The following is a 24,515-nucleotide window of genomic DNA, read 5'->3' on the forward strand; positions in this document are numbered from 1 at the left end:
GCAAATTTAGGTGACATTACTTAAAAGCCCATTGCATACAGTGCCAGCTTGGCCACACTCTCCTAAAGCACACTGGGAGCATCGTTCTTATCAAAGAAGACCGCATCCTTTCGGAGGACAAGACTAGCTGGGAAGAAAGGTGAAATGCAGAGACTAGGCGACAAGCTGTAAGGTCATGGAGGGACATGAGACAATCATCAAACCATCGAAACCTGTGTCTGAGAATCCAGGCAGCAGCCCTTTGTGACATGGTCATCTCACCTCCCCTTCTCATCAGATTCCATCACTGGCAGGCAGCCTTTGTTTTCTAATCACCCTCCACCTTGTGCAACTCGTCTTCCTCCACCTGCCTCTCCCTCCCTGTGTTTGGTATCTGTCTATGTCTATCATGTTTCACCTCCACCTGGCCTACCAATCCCACATGGACGCCCTTGTCCCACCCTGTATACTGGCTTCTCTCCACTTCTCCAGTCTAAAGGGCTTAGCTTGATGGTTTGATCCACTGATGCTGCTGGACGTGCTAAGTTCCTCAAGCAGATTTTGGTTAATGTGAAGTCAGTGTAAAACATTTGCTGGTAATTGTTTAAAGTCATAAGAGAATTGGATTATACTGTAGCTACATCACCCTGCCTCGTTAGTCTTCTTGCATAATGGCTGTAAGCATTCTCATTAATACAGTTAAGAAATTCTGAAGCAAAGCCATTTACAGTGTCAACACATTGGAGAGACTGGATGTAGACTGAGATATAATTTCTTTGAGCACCTTCGCTTTATCTGCTGCAATAATGGGGACCCCCTGGTGTCCAACAACTTTGATTCCACACCTCATTCCCACACCGTCAAGTCTATCCATGCACTGCCAAACTGAAGTTACCCACAAATTGGAGGAACCACACCTAATATTCAGTTTGGACACTCTGCCACCAATTCTGTTAGGCTCTTCCCAACTCTATCTCCCTTTTCCCAACCCTCTATCTTCTTTCCTCCAGCTCCCCAACCCCCTTCCTTTCAGAGAGCTACCTCATCCACCTATCACCTCGCCTCACCCATTCACTCTACTGACCTACGACTGCATTGCCAAATCCAGCTCCAACAGTGTCATCAAGTTGGCAAATGACCCATCAGCCATTGGCCTGATCAGCAACAACGATGAGTTGCACTACAGAGAAGAGGCGGAGAATCTTGTGATATGATGCGAGAGGAACAACCTGAGACAAGACGAAGTTGATAATTGTGGTCCAGGAACGGCCATCCTTCACTAAACATCAACAATGCTGTAGGAGAGAGAGTGGAGAGCACCAATTTCCTTGGAGTTCACTTAACTAGTGACCTATCGTGGACACTCAACATCTCCTCACTTGTCAGGAAGGCGCAAAGCGACTGCATTTCCCTGAGAAGACTGAAGTGGGCAAGGCGACCGGCCACCATCATGACATCCTTCCACAGGAACTCTATTGACCAATGTGGTACGGTTGCTGCAGAGAAAAGGACTGAAGGCCAATCCACAGTACCATAAAAGTGGCAGAGAGTCTCCCTCTCATCCATCAAAAGTGAACTACCAGGATCGTTGTTTGAAGAGGGTGTGCAAAATCATTGAGGACCCCTTTCACTCTGCATACGGCATCTTTCAGCTGCTCCCGTTGGGGAAGAGAGCCAGCACCACCAGGCTGAGGAACAGCTTCTTCCCACGGGTAGTGAGAATGCTGAACGACCAAAGGAACTGCTCACACTAACCATCCTAGACCCTCATATGTACAAAACAAAATTTATTTATTTATTTGTATAGATGAAATACTTGTCCTGCATGTGTATTGTCTGTCTTTATTTGAGCCTATATCTGGTTGTGTGCCTGCACGTTTTGCACCGAGGATCAGAGAACGCTGTGCTACTATTGGATTGCAATCAACTTGACATCCACCTCTGACCTCTTACCTGTTGGCCTATGCACCTCCCCCTGCCCCTTCTTCTCTCCTCCCCCTTTCCTCCTCCCACTTATTTATTCAGGTGCTTGCCTGCTTTTTGCTCATGCCTTGGAGAGGGGCTAAAGTTGGTTATATCCCTTTGCTGCGTGGCCTGCTGAGTTTCTCCAGCACTTTTGTGCATTGCAGTACCATCCCAGTGTCTGCAGACTATCCTTGCTTAACTCCATTTACCGTGTAAGGATCTCAATTGGTATCAGGGTAATTCCCCACAATTCCCGCCCAGTTGTTTTAGCCCTTGTCAGAAATCTGCCTGCAAACTTTCTCTTCTGTACCAATTCAATCGTAAGATTGACCCCTGTTGATCTCACCCCCCCACCCCCCTCGCAGCCTCTTCATGACTTTCCTTTGCAAAATCTTTCATCAGTTATGTGGCTGGTTTTAATCATCTCGTAGATCTGGGTGATGCACATTGTTAGGAGTAAAGCACAAAGTGATTGAACACACAATGTTGGGGAAACTCAGCAGGTCAAACAGCAGACATTAAATTGCAAAGATAAACATAACCAACGGGTTCCAGGTTTGAGCTCGTTATCAGGTATAAATGTACATTGTTAACTTTTTTTTTGAACAGGGACTAACTAATCTTGTCCTTGCCACTCCTAATTCTTCCTTGTAAATTGGCACTTCCTCATCTCCTGCCCGGTCAGCACGGGAGAACAGGAGCAATTTCCTCAATCTGCTTCCTGTACTTTCACAGCTAATTTATTAAATGTATCAAGAGGTCAATGGTTGTAGGTTTTTGCTTGCTTTTGGTCTACTCAAAGGAAAAATTTGGCCAATCAGGCCTGAGAAAGGAGGAAATTACTTCACAAAGGGGACAGTGAATCTTTGTAATTCCCTATCTGAAAACTCAGTTGCTGAGTATTATTAAGGGTGTTAGTGAAGGAAAATAGTGTCACAGGTAATGAACCATGATCAGAATCAGAATTTATTGTCATGAACATGTCACACAGTCATTGTTTTGCAGCAGCGACACTGGGCAGATATTGCTATGAATTACATTTCTAGAATAAATAAATGAATAGTGCAAAAAAAGGAGAAATTTAGATGCTGTCTGTGGTTCATTGTCCATTCAGGAATCTGATGGCAGAGGGGAAGAAGCTGTCCTTGGGCCTCTGGGTATTTGTCTTCAGGCTCCTGTATCTTTTTTTTCCCCAATGGAAGCCGTTCAAAGAGGGCCTAGCCTAGGTGGTGGGGGTCCTTGAGGACAGAGGCTGCCTTCTTAAGAGACCGCCTATTGTAGATGTCCTCGAAGGAGTGAAGTCTGGTGCCTCTGATGTCACATGGCGAGTTAACAACCCTTTGGAGTTTTTTTCCTATCTTGTGCATTGGCACCTCTGTACCAGACACTGATGCAAGCAGACAGAATGCTCTCCACAGAAAACCTGTAGAAATTTTTGGGAGTCACTGGGGACATGCCAAGTTCCTCACGAAGTATAGCCGCTGTTGAGCCTTCTTCGTGATTGCATCAACATGGAGGCCCCCAGGACAGATCCTCAGAGATGCTGGCATTCAATTTGAAGTTCTGGACCCTCCCCACTACTGACCCTTTGATGAAGACTGGTTCATGTTCTCCTGATTTCTTCCTGGTCGACAATCAGCTCCTTGATTTTGCTAACGTTGAATGCAAGGTTGTGTTGTGACACCACTCAACCAGGTAATCTATCTCTCTCCTCTATGCTTCCTTTTTTTTTTTTTTTTTTTTTTTTAAGATTTCAGATCAGATTTATTGTCAGAGTACAGTCATGACATTGCATACAACCCTGAGATTCTTTTTCTGCAGGCAAGGCAGAATTACCATTTTCTAGTAGTGCAAAAAAAAAACTATATACAATGTATACAGGTGAACAAATAAAGAACTGCAAATAAATAATTAATGCAAACGAAGTGTGCAATGCAGAGAGAATTTTTAAAAAATCAATAAAGTGCACAAATAAGAGTTCTTAAATGAGTCCCTGATTGATTTTGTTGTTGAAGAGTCTGATAGTGGAGGGGTTGCAGCTGTCCATGAACCTGGTGGTGCGAGTCTTGCGGCACCTATTCCTCTTTCCTGATGGCAGCAGTGAGAACAGAGCGTGTGCTGGGTGGTGTGGATCCTTTTTTTTTTTTAAAAACTTTATTTAAAGATTTTATCACAAGAATAAAAAGAAAAATTACATTTAAAGAAAAGATAAAAAATAAAATAATAAGATTACAATACAACATTAGTAACCTAACTTAAATCCAACTAACCCCCCCAATACGGCCACTAAGAAAAAATAAAATCTATATAAAAAAAACCCACCCTTCCCCCCAAAATAAAGAGTGAATAGTTAGTAAAATTAATAAAATTATATATATATATAAAAAAACACTCACCTACAAGAAAAATAATAATGAAAAAAATAATCAAATCTAAAATATCACACTTAAAAACATATTTAAGTCAAACTTAATTGCATATGCGGTGGTGTGGATCCTTTTTTTTTTTTTTTTTTTAAATTTTTTTATTTTTCACACCATAAATCACATTAGCCATGATATACACTATTTCTTTTCACACATATACAGTGACTTTTTCTCCCCCCCCCCCTTTCCTCCCAAACCACCCCCCCACCCCCCCCTCTCATCCATTTTAGGTATACAATCTAGGTTGCATTAATCCAGTCAGACAATGTTGTCATTCAACAAAATTACACCAGAAATTCTACTGAGTCCATTCTTTTCTTTCCTTCTCCTTCTATCAACTTAGGTAATGTTTGTCCCCGGTAGGTTTTCGCTATTGTATTTAATGTAAGGCTCCTATACTTGTTCGAATATTTCAATATTATTTCTTAACCAATATGTTATTTTTTTTTTCTAATGGAATACATTTATTCATTTAAATTTGGTAGTTTCTTCCTTTTAATTTGGTTATGTATTCCATTAATATTTAAAGACATATAGTTCAGCGTAGCCCTTTTATATTTTGTTTATCTTCTCTTTCCGTTTTTCCATCATTACCTTTCCTCCTTTTCCATTTCTGTTTTCTTATTTTCAACTCTTCATAAGACAACATTCCTACAACATCTAACATTTTCCTTATTCTCCTATTTCTATCTTATTTATCCCCAATCTCCCCTTCACCTCCTGAGTTGTCCTTTATCCCTTGTCGGACAACCACATCTCCCCTCTCCATTTGGATTTGCGAATCCACTCGCAAGCGTCAACTGATTGTGCAGTGACCGCTATTTCCCCCCACCCCGCCTCCCCCAGAAAAGATTTCACTTTTCATATGTCACAAAGGTCCCTCTTTTAATTCCCTCCTTATTCTCTCTATTCCATTACCTTCCCTTATTAATTCTTGTCTATACTATCTATATTTTCCTCTAAGTACAGATACATTCATGTATGCTCATTGTCTCTATTCACTCTTATACCTCTTTACCTGCATACATATCAATCGTGATCATTTTTACTCTCATTACCCGTCTTCTTCCCTCAGTCTATTTTTGTCTTTACCCACATACATATCAGTCGTGATCATTTAAACTCTCATTACCCGTCTTCCTCCCTCAGTCTATTTTGTAATTGTTCTGCAAATTTTCGTGCTTCTTCTGGATCCGAGAATAGTCTGTTTTGCTGTCCTGGAATAAATATTTTCAATACCGCTGGATGCTTTAGTATAAATTTATACCCTTTCTTCCATAAAATCGCCTTTGCTGTATTGAACTCTTTTCTCTTCTTTAGGAGTTCAAAACTTATATCTGGATAAATGAAGATTTTTTGCCCTTTATACTCCAGTGGTTTGTTGCCCTCTCTTACTTTTTCCATTGTCTTCTCCAGTACCTTTTCTCTTGTAGTATATCTTAGGAATTTTACTACAATAGATCTTGGTTTTTGTTGTGGTTGTGGTTTAGAGGCCAATACTCTATGTGCCCTTTCTATTTCCATTTCATGCTGTAGTTCTGGACATCCTAGGGTCTTAGGGATCCACTCTTTTATAAACTCCATCATATTCTTGCCTTCTTCATCTTCCTTAAGGCCCACTATCTTTATGTTATTTCTTCTGTTATGGTTTTCCATTGTATCTATTTTTTGAGCTAGTAGTTCTTGTGTCTCTTTAGTTTTTTTATTAGATTTCTCCAATTTCTTTTTTAAGTCTTCTACCTCCATTTCTGCTGCTACTGCCCGCTCTTCCATCTTGTCCATTTTTTTTCCCATTTCTGTTAAGGTCATCTCCATTTTAATTATTTTCTCCTCTGTGTTGTTTATTCTTTTTCTTAAATCCTTAAATTCCTGTGTTTGCCATTCTTTAAATGATTCCATGTATCCTCTAATAAGAGCAAGTATATCCTTTACCTTGCCTCTCTTTTCTTCTTCTATTTCACCATACTCTTCCTCTTCTTCTTCCTCTGAGTTGACCATCTGTTGTTTCTTTGTTGCCCTTTCCTCCTCTTCTATCTTGTTTCTATTGTCTTCTGTGGTCTCTTCTTGCTGCAGGTGTTCTGCAGCTGTCGTTGCCGGCTGTGGAGATCGACTCCCCAGCTGGTCCCCCCTCCCGTCGGTGTGTTTTTTTTCATTCGCATCGCGCATGCGCGAAACTTCGCGCATGCGCGTTTGCGCACTTTTGTTCGGCTCTGCGAGCCATTTTTGTAGTCCATTATTTACCGACCTGAGGGAGCGGGTTTCTCTCTCCGCAGCGGGCCTCTTCGGACAGGTAAGGCCTTCACCTTTTTCCTCCTTTGTCTTCTCTTCCTCTCTTCTTACCGTTGCTTTCGATTTTTCTTTTTTTGTCGCCATCTTCTTTCCACCTTTATACTCACTTTTCTGTAACTTTTATTTCTGTGCCTTTGTGTTTTCTCTTGTTTTTCCCGACTTTTCTGGAGAGGGCTGGAGTTCACCGTCCGGCCACTACTCCATCGCGTGACTCCTCTCCTCTATGCTTCCTCATCGCGATTCTGCCGACGACCGTGGTGTCAACAGCAAATTTGTAGATGCCATTGGAATTGTGCCTGGCCACACAGTCATGGCAGAGCAAGGTTGGAGTAGAATTCTTTTGCTTCTGTTTCTAATGGAATGAGAGGAAGTAAATGTGAACTGCAATTCTCCACTAGAAGTTGGTGAACAATTACTTTGGTTGGAGACACAATGAAGTTAAGAATATGTTTAACATAATTGCCTCTCTTTGGAAAAATGACTGATATTACCAATGAGTGGTTAGTATCACTAACTTTTATTTTACAAGGCCATTGTGTTCTGATGGAGCAGTCAGACTTTTAATGCACCCAACATGGTACCATGGGGAACATCACATTGTGAATCCAATCCAAAACTAGAATAAGCCAAAAATTGTCATAAATAGCCTGAAGTATTGAATATGTGTAGACTGTGCACGTTGCTCTGTGCTGGTGTTTTGGTTCTCGAAACAAAACGTATGAGGTGCACAAGCAACTGATCTCTGGTTATATGTTTTCTGTCTCCTCGCTCTTTGCAGGTGATTGTTCAAAGGTCCTTTTATCCACATGCGAACTTCAGCCTGAGCACATCAGCTCCTGTTTCCCAGAGGGTTGCCCGTTTACAAGACTCGCTGCTGTTTGTCACTGGAACGCAGGTAGGAACTGGGGTCAAGGAGGCAAAAGCGGACACGTTGTGACTTGACCCCCCTCGTTGCCATGAAATAATTTGAAGGGGACTGAGGAAACCGTGGGGGAGCGAGGCTGATGGATTGCCAATTGGCACACGCTCAATGGGCTGAATGGTCTCCATCTGTTCCATAAACTCCTCATACTACCCTAATCTTAAGCAGAAACTACTCCAGATAACCTCTCTGCACTTTTGAAATGCCACTTTTTTTCCTTCTACCAGCTGCAACTGTGAATATTTATTTATCTATCTTATTTTATTTATTATCTGTCTTGGCATATTGTGGCTATATAATTTACACTATGTACAAATGGACACTATGTTAGTGTATCTTACATACCTGTGTGCCTGCAGCAAGTAGGAATTTTGGTATATCTCTACATTAGATTTCTGTGCAAGACAAAAAACTTTCACTTCATCTCATTCCCATGGAGGATTCAACAAATCGTGCAAGATTCATTATATCTGGAACTCGTTTGAAGAAAATGTACCTTTTGGCTTCAGTGATGTAGAAATACTGACTTTTAAAAAAAAATATTTTTCACACTATGAACCATATTGACCAAAATACACACAAACTTTTCCCTCTTATGTAGAAATGCTGTTTTTCACACTATGAACCATATTGACCAAAATACACACAAACTTTTCCCTCTTATGTAGAAAAGCCTATAACCACTTCAACTCCCCCCTCCCCTTACAAATTGGACAATGCCAGCATTTATTGCCCATCCCTCTTTCCCTCGAGAAAGTGATATCATCCTGAATCTGTACTGTTCATTTGCTGAAGACGCTTGTGAGTGTTAACGTGTTGAGGAAAACTCAAAGGCATTTTTCCAAGTCAAGGTTGACTCTGCCACGTATATAATGACAGTTCCATTTAACCGCCATTTTTTTCCTTCTAATCCAGTGGTTTCCAAACATTTTCTTTCCACTCACATCCCACTTTAACGAATCCCTATGCCATAGATGCTCTGTGATTAGTAAGGTGGGATGTGAGTGGGAAGGGAAGGTTGAGAATCACTGCTCTCAGCCCAATTGTTACTGAAATATTTTGTATGAGCAAAATTGTCATTGGCCCATTTCCTTTGGAGTTGTGAAACTGTGCACATAATGAGTCAATGAGGGACGATTAAAACAGTGGTTTTCAACCTTTTTCGTTCCATTCACATATCACCTTAAGCAATCCCTTACTAATCACAGAGCACCTATGGCATAGGGATTACTTAAAGTGGTTTGTGAATGGGAAGAAAAAGTTTGAAAACTACTGTTCTAAATGATGGAAGTTGCATGGAAGAAGCAGACTAACAATGCAATTGTGAAATGCCTTGCCACAGATTACAGCATCAAAGGGGCTGATGTAATTCCAAGTTATTATTGCTGGTGTTATTGTGGATTCCATTCAGTTCATGTAGCTGATATGTTGATGCAGTATTTGGAAAAGAGCTGTGTGTAAATGTGTCTTCAAAGTTAAGAAAAGAAAAATGAACCTTGGTGCAAATGATTAGAATGAAATACAGTAAAACCCCTGTTATCCGGAATTCAATCAATTGGCAACCTCAAGTATCCGGGGAAAAAAAAGAATAAAGATTTAAATAAAACTTTAAAATTGTAAATGTTCTCTGAAGTAACACATGAACCTTTCGTTAAGATGGGAGCGAATATTCATCCAGAGGAGTGCCTTGGTCATGCTTTGCTTGTAGCAGTTGTTTGAATAAATGGTGTCACCCAGGTTGAAGGGCTGGTTGATGCTGCCTGTTATTGGGGTGACTCTCTTAAAGTGTCTCCTTATCCCTGCTTAATAAGAGTCTTTACCTTTATTAGTATATTATTAAGTAGATTCTTCTTTGGCTTGGCTTCGCGGACGAAGATTTATGGAGGGGGTAAAAAGTCCACGTAAAAAGTAAGCCATGAAAGACCTCAACAATGAAGACCCTGTTTACATCCGGTACCGCATGGATGGCAGTCTCTTCAAATCTGAGGCGCCTGCAAGCTCACACCAAGACACAAGAGCAACTTGTCCGTGAACTACTCTTTGCAGACGATGCCGCTTTAGTTGCCCATTCAGAGCCAGCTCTTCAGCGCTTGGCGTCCTGTTTTGCGGAAACTGCCAAAATGTTTGGCCTGGAAGTCAGCCTGAAGAAAACTGAGGTTCTCCATCAGCCAGCTCCCCACCATGACTACCAGCCCCCCCACATCTCCATTGGGCACACAAAACTCAAAACGGTCAACCAGTTTACCTATCTCGGCTGCACCATTTCATCGGATGCAAGGATCGACAACGAGATAGACAACAGACTCGCCAAGGCAAATAGCGCCTTTGGAAGACTACACAAAAGAGTCTGGAAAAACAACCAACTGAAAAACCTCACAAAGATTAGCGTATACAGAGCCGTTGTCATACCCACACTCCTGTTCGGCTCCAAATCATAGGTCCTCTACCGGCATCACTTACGGCTCCTAGAACGTTTCCACCAGCGTTGTCACCCTCCATCCTCAACATTCATTGGAGCGACTTCATCCCTAACATCGAAGTACTTGAGATGGCAGAGGCCGACAGCATCGAATCCACGCTGCTGAAGATCCAACTGCGCTGGTTAGGTCACGTCTCCAGAATGGAGGACCATCGCCTTCCCAAGATCGTGTTATATGGCGAGCTCTCCACTGGCCACCGTGACAGAGGTGCACCAAAGAAGAGGTACAAGGACTGCCTAAAGAAATCTCTTGGTGCCTGCCACATTGACCACCGCCAGTGGGCTGATATCGCCTCAAACCGTACATCTTGGCACCTCACAGTTCGGCGGGCAGCAACCTCCTTTGAAGAAGACCGCAGAGCCCACCTCACTGACAAAAGACAAAGGAGGAAAAACCCAACACCCAACCCCAACCAACCAATTTTCTGCAACCGTGTCTGCCTGTCCCGCATCGGACTTGTCAGCCACAAATGAGCCTGCAGCTGACGTGGACATTTACCCCTCCATAAATCTTCGTCCGCGAAACCAAGCCAAAGAGAGAAGATCTGTAGACCTGATGAGGGGGAGGGTGCGGGCGCAAATCTTGATATTGTTGTTCGTCAGTCGGGTGGCTCTGTGGAGGAACGGAGGAACCTGCAGATGCAGCTACAGTTAAATGTTTTTCAAGAATATGACTTAAAAATAAAGTAAAATGCTTAAAGGTTTATATATTCATGCTAATTAAGTTCAGTGTAAGTACAGTTTAGAATTTTTGTCTTTTAAACTGTTTATTCTTTATGCAAGTGTATTAGCCATTGTAAGAGTAAATCTGAAGCATGTGGAAAACTTGTTTACCCAGCATCTACCAATCCCCGTAGGTTCCGGATGCCAGGGTTTTACTGTAGTTCTGAGGTTCAACCATACATGTTAATGTGGGCTGGAAATGTATTTCAAGAATATGATGCACTGGATGGATTCCAATATCATCTGTGCCTCTTGTTGGATTATGTTCCCATGTAGTCCATGGGAATTTGGTCTAATTGAGCAGGGCTCAACCCACTGGATAGCTCAGCAATGCAAAGGCCCCTCCCTGACAGACTTTGGCAGAAGGAAAAGCTGAGGGAGGAATGTTGCTTTGTGCCAAAGCTGTCAATAACCTAAACATCCCTGACACTTGCAGTTAATAGGAAGCCAGGAAATTGGCATAACTGATCAAGAAAAATTCAAAACATTAAAAAAAGGTACAAAAACATTTGGAAATATAATAATGAACTCTGGTGCAAAGGATTAAAAACCTGTCTCATCCACAGCACAGCATCTACTTTGATTTGAAGAGGGTTAAAGACGCTGATCTGGGGTGGGATTTGAATAGCACCCGAGTACGAGGGTGGGGGAAGGGTGGGGAACAAGGCCCCAACAAAGCCAAACCGAACAGGCCAGTGTTTGCTGAAATTTGAGCAGCTGATTGGAATCCAGCTTGAACCACCCCTTTAATTGTATGTAAAAGATAAAAGTTCCATTATTGTCATGTAACACTACATTTAGAATGTAACATGCATGAAATTTTTTAACTTTTGTCTTGCTTTGAATAACATGTTCTCCAATCTAGGCAACATCCTGGTAAATTTCCACTGCACCCTCTCCAAAGCATTTATGCTATTTTAAAAAAAACCTTCTATATTTGTCTTGGACTATAGTAAGATTCGTTGGACAATTATCCTTCTCCCACCCATATCTGCCTGTTCCTTCTTCATTGCAGGTGACCCAAGTGCCAATCAATGGACCAGGATGTCATCACTTTCTCACCTGCTACAAATGCCAGATGGCCCCTTCCTTTATGAAGTGTGGATGGTGCGATGGACAATGCACCTGGCAGGTGGAATGCCGTAAAGCATGGATCGCGGATACTTGCTCACCCGCCATTGTTGATGTAGGTTTCTAGATCTTTTTAAATTTAAATTTTATTCAGAGCTTAGCAGAAGCGGATTCCAGCTATTTCAACCCGTGCCACCTGATAACACCCAAATTACACCCTGTACAATTTGGAGGGTGGGAGGAAACTGGAGCACCGGGGCAGACACGGGGACAACGTACAAACTCTTTACAGACAGTGCTGGATTCAAACCCAGGTTTTTGAAAAATTAATTTCGACAGGCTAATTCAGCCCCATGAGTCCGTGCTGCCCAATTTACACCCCATTAACCTACACCCCTGTATGTTTTTGAAGGGTGGGAGGAAACCAGAGCCCCTGGAGAAAACCCATACAGACACGGGGAGAACGTACAAACTCCTTATAGACAGCACGGCACTCGAACCGTGGTCCAGTCCCAACCGCTGGTGCTGTAGCAGTGTTGAGCTCACTGCCTCATTAACTGTGCTGCCCCAGATCTGTACAACTTGATGTATTTTTATCATCTTTGTTAATCGGGATGTCTATCTGAAGATGTATCTCTGCAGACCATTGTTGATTTAGACGCCATCAATGATGAGTCACACTGGTGAGTTCAAGTTTCCCTCTGGAGAACTGAATACATCATCAATGCCTATAAGTCCCATTTTACAGTTGTGATCCCAAGACCACCGGAATCTGGAGCGAAAAAAAATAAACTTGCAGTGTTTCGATCCCAAATGTCAAGCATTTTATTTCCCTCCACAGAAGCTGTTTCACCCACTGAGTTCTTCCAGCAATTTTTGTTTTTGTTTCTTGTCTGGTCTCATCTTGGGCGGATGTAAGACGTCCATTTGTAAGGGAACTAGCCAACAGAGAGCAGAGTAGACAACAGGCAGTTGGGGATGAGGGCTGGAGCTCAGGGCAGTGAACTACGCTGGAGGAGGAGGAGGCATGATCCTTGACCCCTCGCTGTCTTTGAAGGGACTTTGTCCCTTTCTCTCTTTGTTCCTCTCCTCTTTTTCGCAAAATGATGACTTTGAATGGTATGCAAAGGAATGCCTTTCCCTGTATCTCAGTAATATTTAAAATTATTTACTGTGTGGTAGAAACTGATTCTGGCCACTGAAGCCCAATTAACCATAAGCTCATAAGACAGAGGAGCAGAAATAGGCTATTCAGCCCATTGAGTCTTCCCTGTCATTTAATCATGACCTAATCCACTTTCCCATTCAGCCCCACTGCCTGGCCTTCTCCCCATAACATTTACTGCCCTGACTAATCAAGAACCTGTCAATCTCTATCTTAAATGCACCCATTGACCTGGCCTCCACATGCCTGTGGGCACAAATTCCACAGATATACCGCCCTCTGGCTGAAGAAATTCCAACGCATCTCTGTTCTAGGCAGATGGCCTTCAATCCTGAAGTTGAGCCTGACAACCACATATGTTTTGAAGGGGAGGAGAAAACTGGAGCCCCCAGGGAAAACCCGTGCAGGTCACAGGGAGAATGTACAAACTCCTTAGAGACAGCGCGGGTTTCGAATCTGAGTCGCTGGTGCTGTAATAGGGCTGGACTAATTGCTTCAGTAACCATGCCGCAGTACAAGTGACAGTAATAATAAAGTCTTCTTGTCTCGTTATCTTAGGGAGTGGCAATACTTAATCCTTAAACAACACCAAAGCAGCAACAAAATTCCACTGCTCTTTGTGAGTTAAGGCCAGCGATGTGACGTAGTCACTCTGGATTGGTTCTAGAACACTTTATGACAGATATGCAAAGCATTTCATGTCAAAACCTTTACCCTGTGTCTTTTTTTCCTTTCATACCTGGTCTCTACTGATCGCTATCAGAACAGCAGAACCTTTTGAGCCTATCGTGCTATTTAAGGAGATAGTGATTGAAATAATTGCCACCTCAACTCTGCATTCCTGTTTAATCATGGTCTATTTTCACCCTTATGCTTATCAAGTGGCTACCACTATCCTAACAGCATTTAATAGCTCTGGAGTCAGGGCTGGTGCTAAGGGAGGGGGGTGGGACATCTGCAGGCATTTCCCCTCCCGCAAGCAAGGTGTTGTACCTCCCCCCACAGTTGTGGTCATTGCTCGCTATCAGACCCGCCCCCACTGGCGTCTCTAGCATCTAGCTTGACGCATGCGAGCGACTCTCCACCTGCCCCTGGCCGCGTCACTAGGGTGTGTCAAGCATCGCAAAGCAGTGCTCTTGGCACCTACATCATGCCAGAATTTTTCAGATACAGGGAGTCTCTGGGTAACAAGCGTCCAACTTATGGACAACTCGGACTTATGAACAAATTGCTCCCCAATTTGCACGTGCCCATAATGTTACCTCACAAATGCCCCTTCAGGTGTGTAAGACATCGATGGAATGAGAGTAAGTGTTAACTTTTAATCATGAGTTTTTTTGGCATCGAAATGGAAAATATATACTATATATTATGTGTTTATACAACAATTGAACTCTGATTATCTGAAATAGTCGGGATCAGACATATATCAGATAAACTTTTTTTTTCGGAGAACTGATCATTTTTAAAAAACAACCCAGTGGCAACAGCAAATCACTGGTAACAGTGTTTAAACAACAACAAGGGAAGGCTTTTTAAGCATTAAAATAATGTTTAATTCTCACCAAAAAAAATGCTGGCCACTGCCAATTACTGACACCTCCCCACTGATGCCCCACTCCTGCTTCGGTGCCCGATGTCCATGCTCCTGCCGTTAATCTGACGTCCCCACACCTGCCCAGAAGCCCGAAGTCTGCGCTTCTGCGTGGGAGCTCAATGTTCATGCTCTTGCTTGGAGCCAAGGTTCCCACAATTGCCCGGGAGCCCGACGTCCCCGCTGCTGCCGGGAGCTCGAGGTCCGTACTCCTGTTAGGAGCCCAAGGTTCCCGCTGCCACCAGGAGCCAAACATCCCTGCTGGTGCTGGGAACCTGACATCCCCACTGCTGCCAGGAGCCAGACATCCCCAGGCACTTTGGCTCCGAAAAATTTTGGATAAATGAGGATTTTGTAGCCAACTTCTACAAAGAACACACACACACTCGCAGTGTGGGAGGTTAAGCTCTGAGATTTATTTTTGAGGCTGGAAAGGCTCCTTTTATGCAGTTGGAGTTCCCACCGTTCGTTTGATTGGCTGACATCAGCCGCATGAATAACAGTAGCGGGCAGGAACATTCTTCCATGTGAATAGCCTTCTTCCCCAGCCTGTTATTGATCTGTTAGATGGGCAGCTTGGCCAGCGCCATTTTAGGGCTGCTGGTCTTGTACTGCTCCAGCTTTCAACTGCGCCGATTCACTGTGTTAAGGGACACGTTACAGTGTGTTATGCTGCTGTTTGCTACCGCGCAATGTTCCGGCTCGATCTCTGCAGTGGTGGGCCGCCACAATTTCTGATTTGTTTCGGATTTATCTGAAGTTTTAAAAATTTTCAGATAAATGAGGATTTTGGAGAATCCGATTTCAGATAATTGGAGTTGTACTGTATCTAGCGCCTTTGGAAGACTACACAAAAGAGTCTGGAAAAACAACCAACTGAAAAACCTCACAAATATCAGCGTATACAGAGCCGTTGTCATACCCACACTCCTGTTCGGCTCCGAATCATGGGTCCTCTACCGGCATCACCTACGGCTCCTAGAATGCTTCCACCAGCGTTGTCTCCGCTCCATCCTCAACATTCATTGGAGCGACTTCATCCCTAACATCGAAGTACTCGAGCTGACAGAGGCTGACAGCATCGAGTCCACGCTGCTGAAGATCCAACTGCGCTGGGTAGGTCACGTCTCCAGAATGGAGGACCATCGCCTTCCCAAGATCGTGTTATATGGCGAGCTCTCCACTGGCCACCGTGACAGAGGTGCACCAAAGAAGAAGTACAAGGACTGCCTAAAGAAATCTCTTGGTGCCTGCCACATTGACCACCGCCAGTGGGCTGATATCGCCTCAAACAGTGCATCTTGGTGCCTCACGGTTTGGCGGGCAGCAACCTCCTTTGAAGAAGACCGCAGAGCCCACCTCACTGACAAAAGACAAAGGAGGAAAAACCCAACCCCAACCAACCAATTTTCCCCTGCAACCGCTGCAACCGTGCCTGCCTGTCCCGCATCGGACTTGTTAGCCACAAACGAGCCTGCAGCTGACGTGGACATTACCCCTCCATAAATCTTCGTCCGCGTAGCCAAGCCAAAGATTGAGTACTATGTCTAAATAAGAATTTTCCGAATTGCCTAGAAATTTGACTAAAGAGAGAAATGGAACTCATTCGTAACCTCTACTAAAGACATCTTACCATTTTGAACTATGGAACTATTTGTAGTGAACTATGGAACTATTTGTAATGATCTAAGTTTTAACTTAGATCATTTAGTAATCACCTAAAGCTCTGCATGTATAAAAAGTGTGGGTCCGGAAAATGAGTTTAATAATTAAACCAAATACAAGACAGAACCAGAAATCCATTTGAAGTCTTTGTGGAAGGATGAAATTGCATCCTGCATCACGGAACGTGACACTGTAACATGGCAATTTTCAGGAATAAAAATACCTGAACTTGTGAGACTGGTTAAGCTCCAAGTAGAGGTGATTGGCAGTGAAGTTGCAACCCATTAACTGCTTTAGAAAGGACAGTTCACTCACTGGCTGTGGAAACATGCGCCATAAAAGGAAGTCAGTTGACCCATTGCACCAGTTGCAGCCCGGGATCGAGCTTACCATTTAGGTTTTAAACTGCATTTGTGGTTTGCAGACGTCATGTGGAAAGGCCGCTACTAACTATCCATTTCCTTTCGCCACTGAGCTGAGAGATCTGTTCATCAAAGGAAAAGCACAGGATTCTGCTGACACCGTGGTTATGTGAAGAGACCCACACAACTGCTGGAGGAACTCAGCAGGTCAAGATCACCAAAGGGTTACACGAAGGACCCACACCTCAGTTAGTGCAGATTTTAACCCCTTGTGAGCCAGCTGAGTCCATTTATTAGTGTTCATCTTTTTATTCCAAGTAGCAGCACAAACCCTGCTTCTGGGATTTGAGCACGGGATCGATGCCACCAACGCTGCCTCCACAAAATCCTTCAAGTTGACTGGAAAGATTAACAAATTGATGTCTGTGTCCTCTCCTGGACCAGTAAATGCAGCACTGGAGCTCTGGGTGAATGTAGTCAGCTCCATTGCACAGGGCATGTTGTTCATGTGTCTGATGCTAGCGTCTTGAAGCTGATTTGATACTCTGAACTCTGCCATGGGAAGATATCATTAAGATTGAAAGAGTGCAGAGAACATTTATAAGGATGCTGTCGGGACTTGAGGAAGTGAGTTCCTGGGAAAGGACTTTATTCCCTAGAATGTAGAAGAATGAGGGGAGAGTTGATACAGGTATACAAAATTGTGAGAGGTGCAGATAGAGTAAATGCAAGTACAGTAAAACCTCATTAGAACGCGGTAGTTGGGGTCCAAGATTTCATACCGCGTTATAGCCGAGTTGTGGAACAGATGGATACACGTCATGATTCAGGGAGTAGTAAAACAGAACACTGACTCAAACCCTATAATAAGACTCCTTTAAACTCCACATGTAAATGAGCCACAAGAGTCCATTTTTGAGTTTGTGGCTGTTAGCCACTGTTAGCCTGGCCTCCTCAAATCGATGTTTGGGGTCCACAGACACCTGCGCTATAAGCGATTCCACGGATTAACGAATCACTTCCTAACAAGGTTTCACTGAAGGCTTTTTCCACTGAGGTTAGGTGAGATACAAACCAGAGGACATGGGTTAAGGGTGAAAGTAGAAAAGTTTAGGTGCAACTTTTTCTCACAGAGAGTGGTGGGAGTGTGAGATGAGCTGCCAGCTGAAGTGGCGAATGCCGGCTCAATTTTAACATCTAAGAAAGATTTGGACAGGTACACGGATGGGAGGGGTATGGAGGGCTATGGACTGAGTGCATGGCAGTAGGACCAGGCAGAATAATAGTTGCGCACAGACTAGAAAGGCCATCAGGCCTGTTTCTGTGGTTCTCTGGATTGTGGTTATAGCCTCCATCAAAAAAATGTATGTTCCAGCAGGCCCTTGGAAGTCTTCATTGCTTAACAGCTCAAAGTGGAGTAGGAGCTACCAGGAAGGAGCACAAGCTGTCCACCATCACCTGCTAGCCATCTCTTGTCCCATCTGCAAACAGCCCTAATCTCTCACTTCCACACCCATAAACCAGACTGGAAGCAAGTTGCCCTCAATTTTAAAGGTTTGCCTCAGAAAAAGAAGGGACCTACGATCAAATGGATCTTTAAAAAAGACAAAATAAAAGAATTAATTCAACCTTAAACTAGGCTCCTCAAATGGATACAAAGAAAACCGTTCAAGCATGAGGCTTATGCTAGCTTGGGCAGCACCATGTGGTATAGCCAGATATTGACATTAGGGGGAGTGACAGCACCTATAAAAGGCACCGTGACCACGGCTGTGCTCGTGTACGTGTGCACACACATTTGGCAGCCAGCGCACAAAGGAAATTAATGTGCGCAGATCCACAACGCAGATAATTTAAAATTCATGATACCTTTTTATTTTGTATTTAACAAAGCAACTACAACAACCTCTTTCATCGAGGCTTCATTCTAGCAAAGCTCAGGTACCATCAGGAATCTTTGCCCCATCCACTCTAAGCCCTCCGCCCACCCCACAAACTCCCACTCTCCTCCCTCTCCACTCCCTCCTCCATCCCTTCCTTCTCTCTTTCCAGCCCCTTCGCTCTCTCTTCCCTTCTTTTCATATCCTTCCTCCACCTCTCCCCTCCACTCTTCGCTGCCCAACTCACCCACCTCTCCTCCCTCCCCAACCCACCCACCCCCTCCCCATCCCTTCCTTCTCTCCCATCAAGCACACCTACACATGTCCAAATGTCACGAGAAAAATTACAATCTTTCTCTCTGCACTAGGACACCATAAGACATAATGTGGCTCTTTTAGTCTTGATTACAGTAAATCTTCAGTTGTCGTATTTCAACTCTGCTTACACCTTATTCTTGAGGTGTTTTTTTCTGAGCCACGTACTCTTTACCGAACACCCCATGGCTGATGTGTCTGATAATAACCAAGTTCTTGATGCTGGGGCTGCTGGCACCTTGCCTTCACTTTCCTGTGCAGGATGCCAGGAGTAGCGTCATTGGTGCTGGGAGCCTCCATCTCCCAATCTGATCCCACAGACCATTCCCCGACATTCCAATGGAACACGGGATGCCCTCCTGGTGTCCATATCGTGGCTCACCACGCAGCTACTCTTCAAAGCATTTTCAAAAGTTCCAGCTCACTTATGGTTGACTTTGCACTTCAATAAGATGTTGGGCTGGAATTGATTATTACTTTGATATTGTTTGTCAAAGATTTGTTGTTAGTTCTGTGCTTTTGTTACGAAGTGTGATCAGGGATGTCTTGAAGAAGGACTTGCCTGCGGCTGGAGTTGATATTACCGGTGTGTCTGGTTAAACTTCCATGATAGTATAGCACATCAGCTTTTTTTTTGCAATAAACGAGCGTAGTTTTCCATGGAGCCAGCAACACAATTTTACTTTTAGTTGTGCCCATTTATCAAACAGAGCTAGATTGAAATCTTGTGTAAATCTACCACAATGATTATTGGAAAAAAAAATCTGCTTCGGAAAGCTTTCTGAGTTGGGTCGAGTGGATTCCGTCTGATGTGACTTCCTGTCATCCCTTTATTCCCAAACTTTGTAGATGCAGCTTTAATCCATTGATAAAACGGATAAACATTCTGCATAACTTCGCATTAAGAAATAGAAAAAATTAAGACAAAATAAGATGAAGGAAGACAATCTCGAGCTTGCATCCTGTTCATAATTCTTTGAAGAATGAGGTGCAAGCTCTCTACCCACTCGGACATTATGACATATGATGTCATGGTAACTATGGTAACACTATAAACAATAACTTCTTAAAGGGATAGGCACAAAATTAACTACAAATCAAAAACACAAGGGGGAACAAGGAAATGGTGGAGATATTAAACAAATATTTTGTATCTATTTTCATGGAAGAAATCTTAATATGTCTTTTGGACATGGAGAACAACAGGTCAGGAGTGAATGGGGAATAGGAAGGTTAGTTGTTTTGCAAGATAACTCTCCCACCATCCAAGACAATTGTGTGATGGATCACCTTCCACTTGCCTGGATGAGTGCAGCTTCAATTAAACCCAAGAAGCTCATCTCCTTACAGGACATTGTAACTCATGTTCACAACTATTCACTCGATGCACCACTGGCACTCAGTAGAGGCAGATTGTACCATCCATTGGATGGATTGCAGCAACTAATTAAAGCTCCTTGGGCAGCACCATCCAAACCCATGTCACATTACATTGCTGTAGATCTAAGTTTTAAAAATTAAGACATGTTAGCACCAATGTACCAATGGTGACATTTTGGCATGATGTTTTCACCTGTCTACCATGGTGACATTTCGGCGTAGTGTTTTCACCTGTCTACCATAGTGACAATTTGGTGTAGAGTTTTCACCTGTATACAATGGTGACATTTTGACATGGTGTTTTCACCTGTGTCTACCATAATGACATTTCAGTGTAGAGTTTTCACCTGCCTCTACCATTTCGGTGTCGAGTTTTCAGCTGTCTATTTTGGCATAGAGTTTTCACCTGTCTACCATTGTGACATTTCGGTGTAGTGTTTTCACCTGTCTGCCATGGTGACATTTCGGCATAGAGTTTTCACCTGTATACCATGGTGACATTTCACTGTAGAGTTTTCACCTGTCTACCATGGTGACATTTCGGTGCAGAGTTTTCACCTGTCATCCATGATGACATTTCAGTGTAGATTTTTCACCTCTCTACCATGGTGATGTTTCAGTGTAGTTCTTTCACCTGTATACCATGGAGACATTTTGGCGTAAAGATTTCACCAGTCTACCATGATAACATTTTGGCATAGGGTTTTCACCTGCCTGCTTCCATGAGCCTTGCAGAAGGTGAAGAATACCAGTTTGGGATGTACTGTCAATTGGGACAACATAGAAGGATGCATTCAACACAGGATAGGATTTGGTGGCCACAGAACCTAGTCGGAGTAGACATCCTCCCCATGCTACAATCGGCAGGTGCATCTTCAGTAGTTAGATTGGCAAAGAGCGATGTCAAGAAGCAAAAGCAGCATGGCACCAAGCCCACCACAATCATCAACATGCCTTGGTGATGGACAATGATGTACACACTGAACCTTCTCTTTATTCTCTACTGCATCCACGTGGTTATCAATTTGATGTTTATTAGCTGAGGTAGCAATGCAGACAGTAATCAGCTGGAGATTTCCTTGATCAGGTGAAGGCATGGCATTGAAATTTCATGTTAGAAATTCCTCTGTGGCTTGCTTTGAAATGATTGTGAATTTGCAATTTCCACCAGACAAAATCTGTCACAAAAGTGCCCAAGGCCTGGTGGATAAAGCTGCTGAAGCAGGCTGTGAATATGTTCCAAAGTTCAGAAGGAAAGAGGGCAAAGTGAAATGCAAGAGAAAACATCTGAGAAACACATAAAAAAAACAGGCTATAAAGATTTCTGACACCAAGAAGCTTTCACCGTCTGTTGCTTCTTGAGAAGGGAGGTGGGGGTTAGTTGTCAAAGGATTGGTCTTAAGGTAATTTAAGAAAATCAGCTTTATCAGCAGGATTTTATTACTCTTCCCTGTTTCTACTTCTGTTGTAACAAATTCTTGAATTTTCTCAAATTCTAGTGTCCATCTTAAATCTTCTGAGCTGTGGGAACAGTTCTATAATCTTTCAAAATGTTGAGATGTATTGCATTTCAGCCCCAGGAAGTTAACCTCTTTTTCTTCTCGGCTTTGTTTTATTCATCCAATTAATGTGGGCTTTGCAAACTGAAGTAGCGATGAATTGCCTTTGAGTAGGTAGTAATGATGCCTCCTTGAACTGATGTGTGGACATATCCACAGTGCATTTCAGGAAGAATTCCAGGATTATGACCCAGCAGCAGTGAAGGAACAGTGATCAATTTCCAAGTCATGGTGGTTCTGGCTTGGAAGTCCACTTTCAGGTGGTGGTGTCCCCATCCTTTTGATGCTGCCCATCTGTGCTGCCCAATTGACACCCAATTAAACTTCAACTCTTGGTACGTTTTGAACGACGGGAGGAAACTGGAGCCCCCAGAGGAAACCCGGGGAGAATCTACCAACTCCTTACCGACAGCATGGGATTTGAACCACAGTCCCAATTGCTGGCACTGTAAACAGTGTTGCGCTAACCTCGATGCTAACCTTCCCTACCGTCATACATTATCCAAAGAGATTAGCAATTTGAGATACTAAGATAGGTGGAATAGTGGATAATGAAGAAGGTTTTCAAGGATTGCAGAGGGATTTGGGCTCCTTAGAAAAGTGGGCAAAAAAATGGCAGATGGAATTTAATGCTGATAAGTGTGAGGTGCTTCATTTTGGTAAGAAGAATCAGAATAGGACATGCGTGGTAAATGGGAGAGCATTGATGAATACAGAAGAGCAGAAAGATTTAGGAGTAACGGTACATCGTTCCCTGAAGGTAGAAACTCATGTGAATAGGGTGGTGAAGAAGGCTTTTAGTATGCTGGCCTTTATGAATCATTGCATGGAATATAGGAGTTGGGAGGTGATGTTGAGATTGTATAAGACGTTGGTGCGGCCTAATTTGGAGTTCTGTGTGCAGTTCTGGTCGCCTAATTATAGGAAGGATATAAACAGAGTGGAGAGAGTGCAGAGAAGGTTTACCAGAATGTTACCTGGGTTTAAGCATCTAGAGTATAGGGAGAGATTGGACAGATTAGGTCTTTATTCTTTGGAGCGTAGAAGGTTGAGAGGGGATTTGATAGAAGTATTTAAGATTATGAAAGGGATAGACAGAGTGGATGTGGATAGACTATTTCCGTTAAGAGGAGGAAAAATTAAAACAAGAGGACATGAGTTAAGAATTAAGGGGCAGAGGTTTAGAGGTAACATGAGGGGGAAGTTCTTTACTCAGAGAGTGGTAGCCGTGTGGAATGAGCTTCCGGGAGAAATAGTGGCAGCGGAGTCAATTGTATTATTTAAGAAAAGGTTGGACAGGTCTATGGATGAGAAGAAGATGGAGGGTTATGGGCATTGTGCAGGGAGGTGGGACTAGAAAAGGGTGTTTGGTTCGGTGCGGACTAGAAGGGCCTAATGGCCTGTTTCCGTGCTGTAATTGTTATGTTATATGTTGTTATGTTATGAGAAGGTGGCTTGTAACGACCATTATAGCTTTTGAAAATGCGCAGCAAAGATGGAAGTCATTTGGCCCATTGCATCAATTCTGGCCCGTGAAAGAGCAAGCCACTTAAGTTTTAAATAGGTGTGAAATACTAGCCTTGCCCATGTTTCAACAGAGAAGGTATGGTTTTAAAGGAAACAATGGCAACTCATGGTACATCTTTGCCAATCAGGGCATGCACCCTACGCTTTGCATGTTGGAGGCATATGTGCCATGGTTTTCCTTCTCAAGCTTGGTGGCTTCATAGTTATTTATTGACAACCAAGGGTTAAGGGTATGGGTTCATAGTCAAGGACGTTAGCAATGCTGAAGCACAGAAGGGAACAAAAAGTTAGGTAATAATCAGGGTAAGCTTGGCTCATAAACAACAGTCATGGCAACGTGAGATTAATGTTGTAAGAAGAGAAATGAGTTGTTACGTTCTGGTGGGGGTGGGGGGGGGGGTTGGCAAAAATATAGTGTTTTATTCATTTCCAGCACAACCTCCCTGCTCTTATATTCTGTGCGTTAACCACTGATGAAAAGCATCCCTTCGCTGTTCTAATCAACTTTATGATGCTTAAGGATATGCGCACACAAACACTCCAGCGAAAGCTGTTTCTTCACACCATTCAACATCCCCGCATTGATTCCAGCTATCTGATTTCAACTATATTTGCATACACTTGTAAATATCGGTATTGTTGGCGCAAAGTGGCAAGATACTCACTTGAAACATTGTCCACATCCACTGTGACCAGTAACAAGTTATCTTTCTGGTCACCAGCTATCTTAACCATCTGTTAATAATTAACTTTTAAATCAAATAAAGATATGGAAGAGTGGATACATATGGGTGAAAAACAAATCAGGAGAAATTCTTGAAAGACAGCCTTACTGTGACAAGTAGAAATATCTCTCCCCTTCCAAAGGTAATGTTTGTGCCTGCATCTGTACGTGTGTGTGCGTGTCTATGTGTATGCGTGTACATGTAGGCATTGCATGTGTATGTGTGTGTGCATGCATGTGTGCTTGTGCATGTGCTTGCGTATGTGCATGTGTATGTTGTGTGTGTGTGCATGCATGTGCTTGTGCATGTTTGTGTGCTTGAGTGTGAGCGTCCCTCTTCTATAAATTACTTTTGAGATCACGTCAACTAATTAGAAGTTGCTCGTTTTCTCAACTTCGACATGTGGTTTCACTGCAACTAGTTCATATCTGGTTTCCAATATAATTTAGGTGATCATTGTATGTCCTGTTTTATGTAACAACACAGAAA

General features: G+C 43.1%; 1 protein-coding gene across 2 annotated transcripts in view; it reads left to right on the top strand.

The window, feature by feature from the left end:
* Positions 1-24,515, top strand: part of LOC138763037 (macrophage-stimulating protein receptor-like) — a 203,522-nt gene that overhangs the window by 45,979 nt on the left and 133,028 nt on the right. For both annotated transcript variants that reach the window (XM_069936567.1, XM_069936568.1), the window contains exons 3-4: positions 7,438-7,554; positions 11,799-11,969. In XM_069936567.1, coding sequence (XP_069792668.1) covers positions 7,438-7,554; positions 11,799-11,969 — 288 coding nt within the window. The remainder of the gene's footprint in view (positions 1-7,437; positions 7,555-11,798; positions 11,970-24,515) is intronic.

Source organism: Narcine bancroftii, chromosome 5, assembly GCF_036971445.1.
Source record: "Narcine bancroftii isolate sNarBan1 chromosome 5, sNarBan1.hap1, whole genome shotgun sequence".
NCBI classification, from domain to species: Eukaryota; Metazoa; Chordata; class Chondrichthyes; order Torpediniformes; family Narcinidae; genus Narcine; species Narcine bancroftii.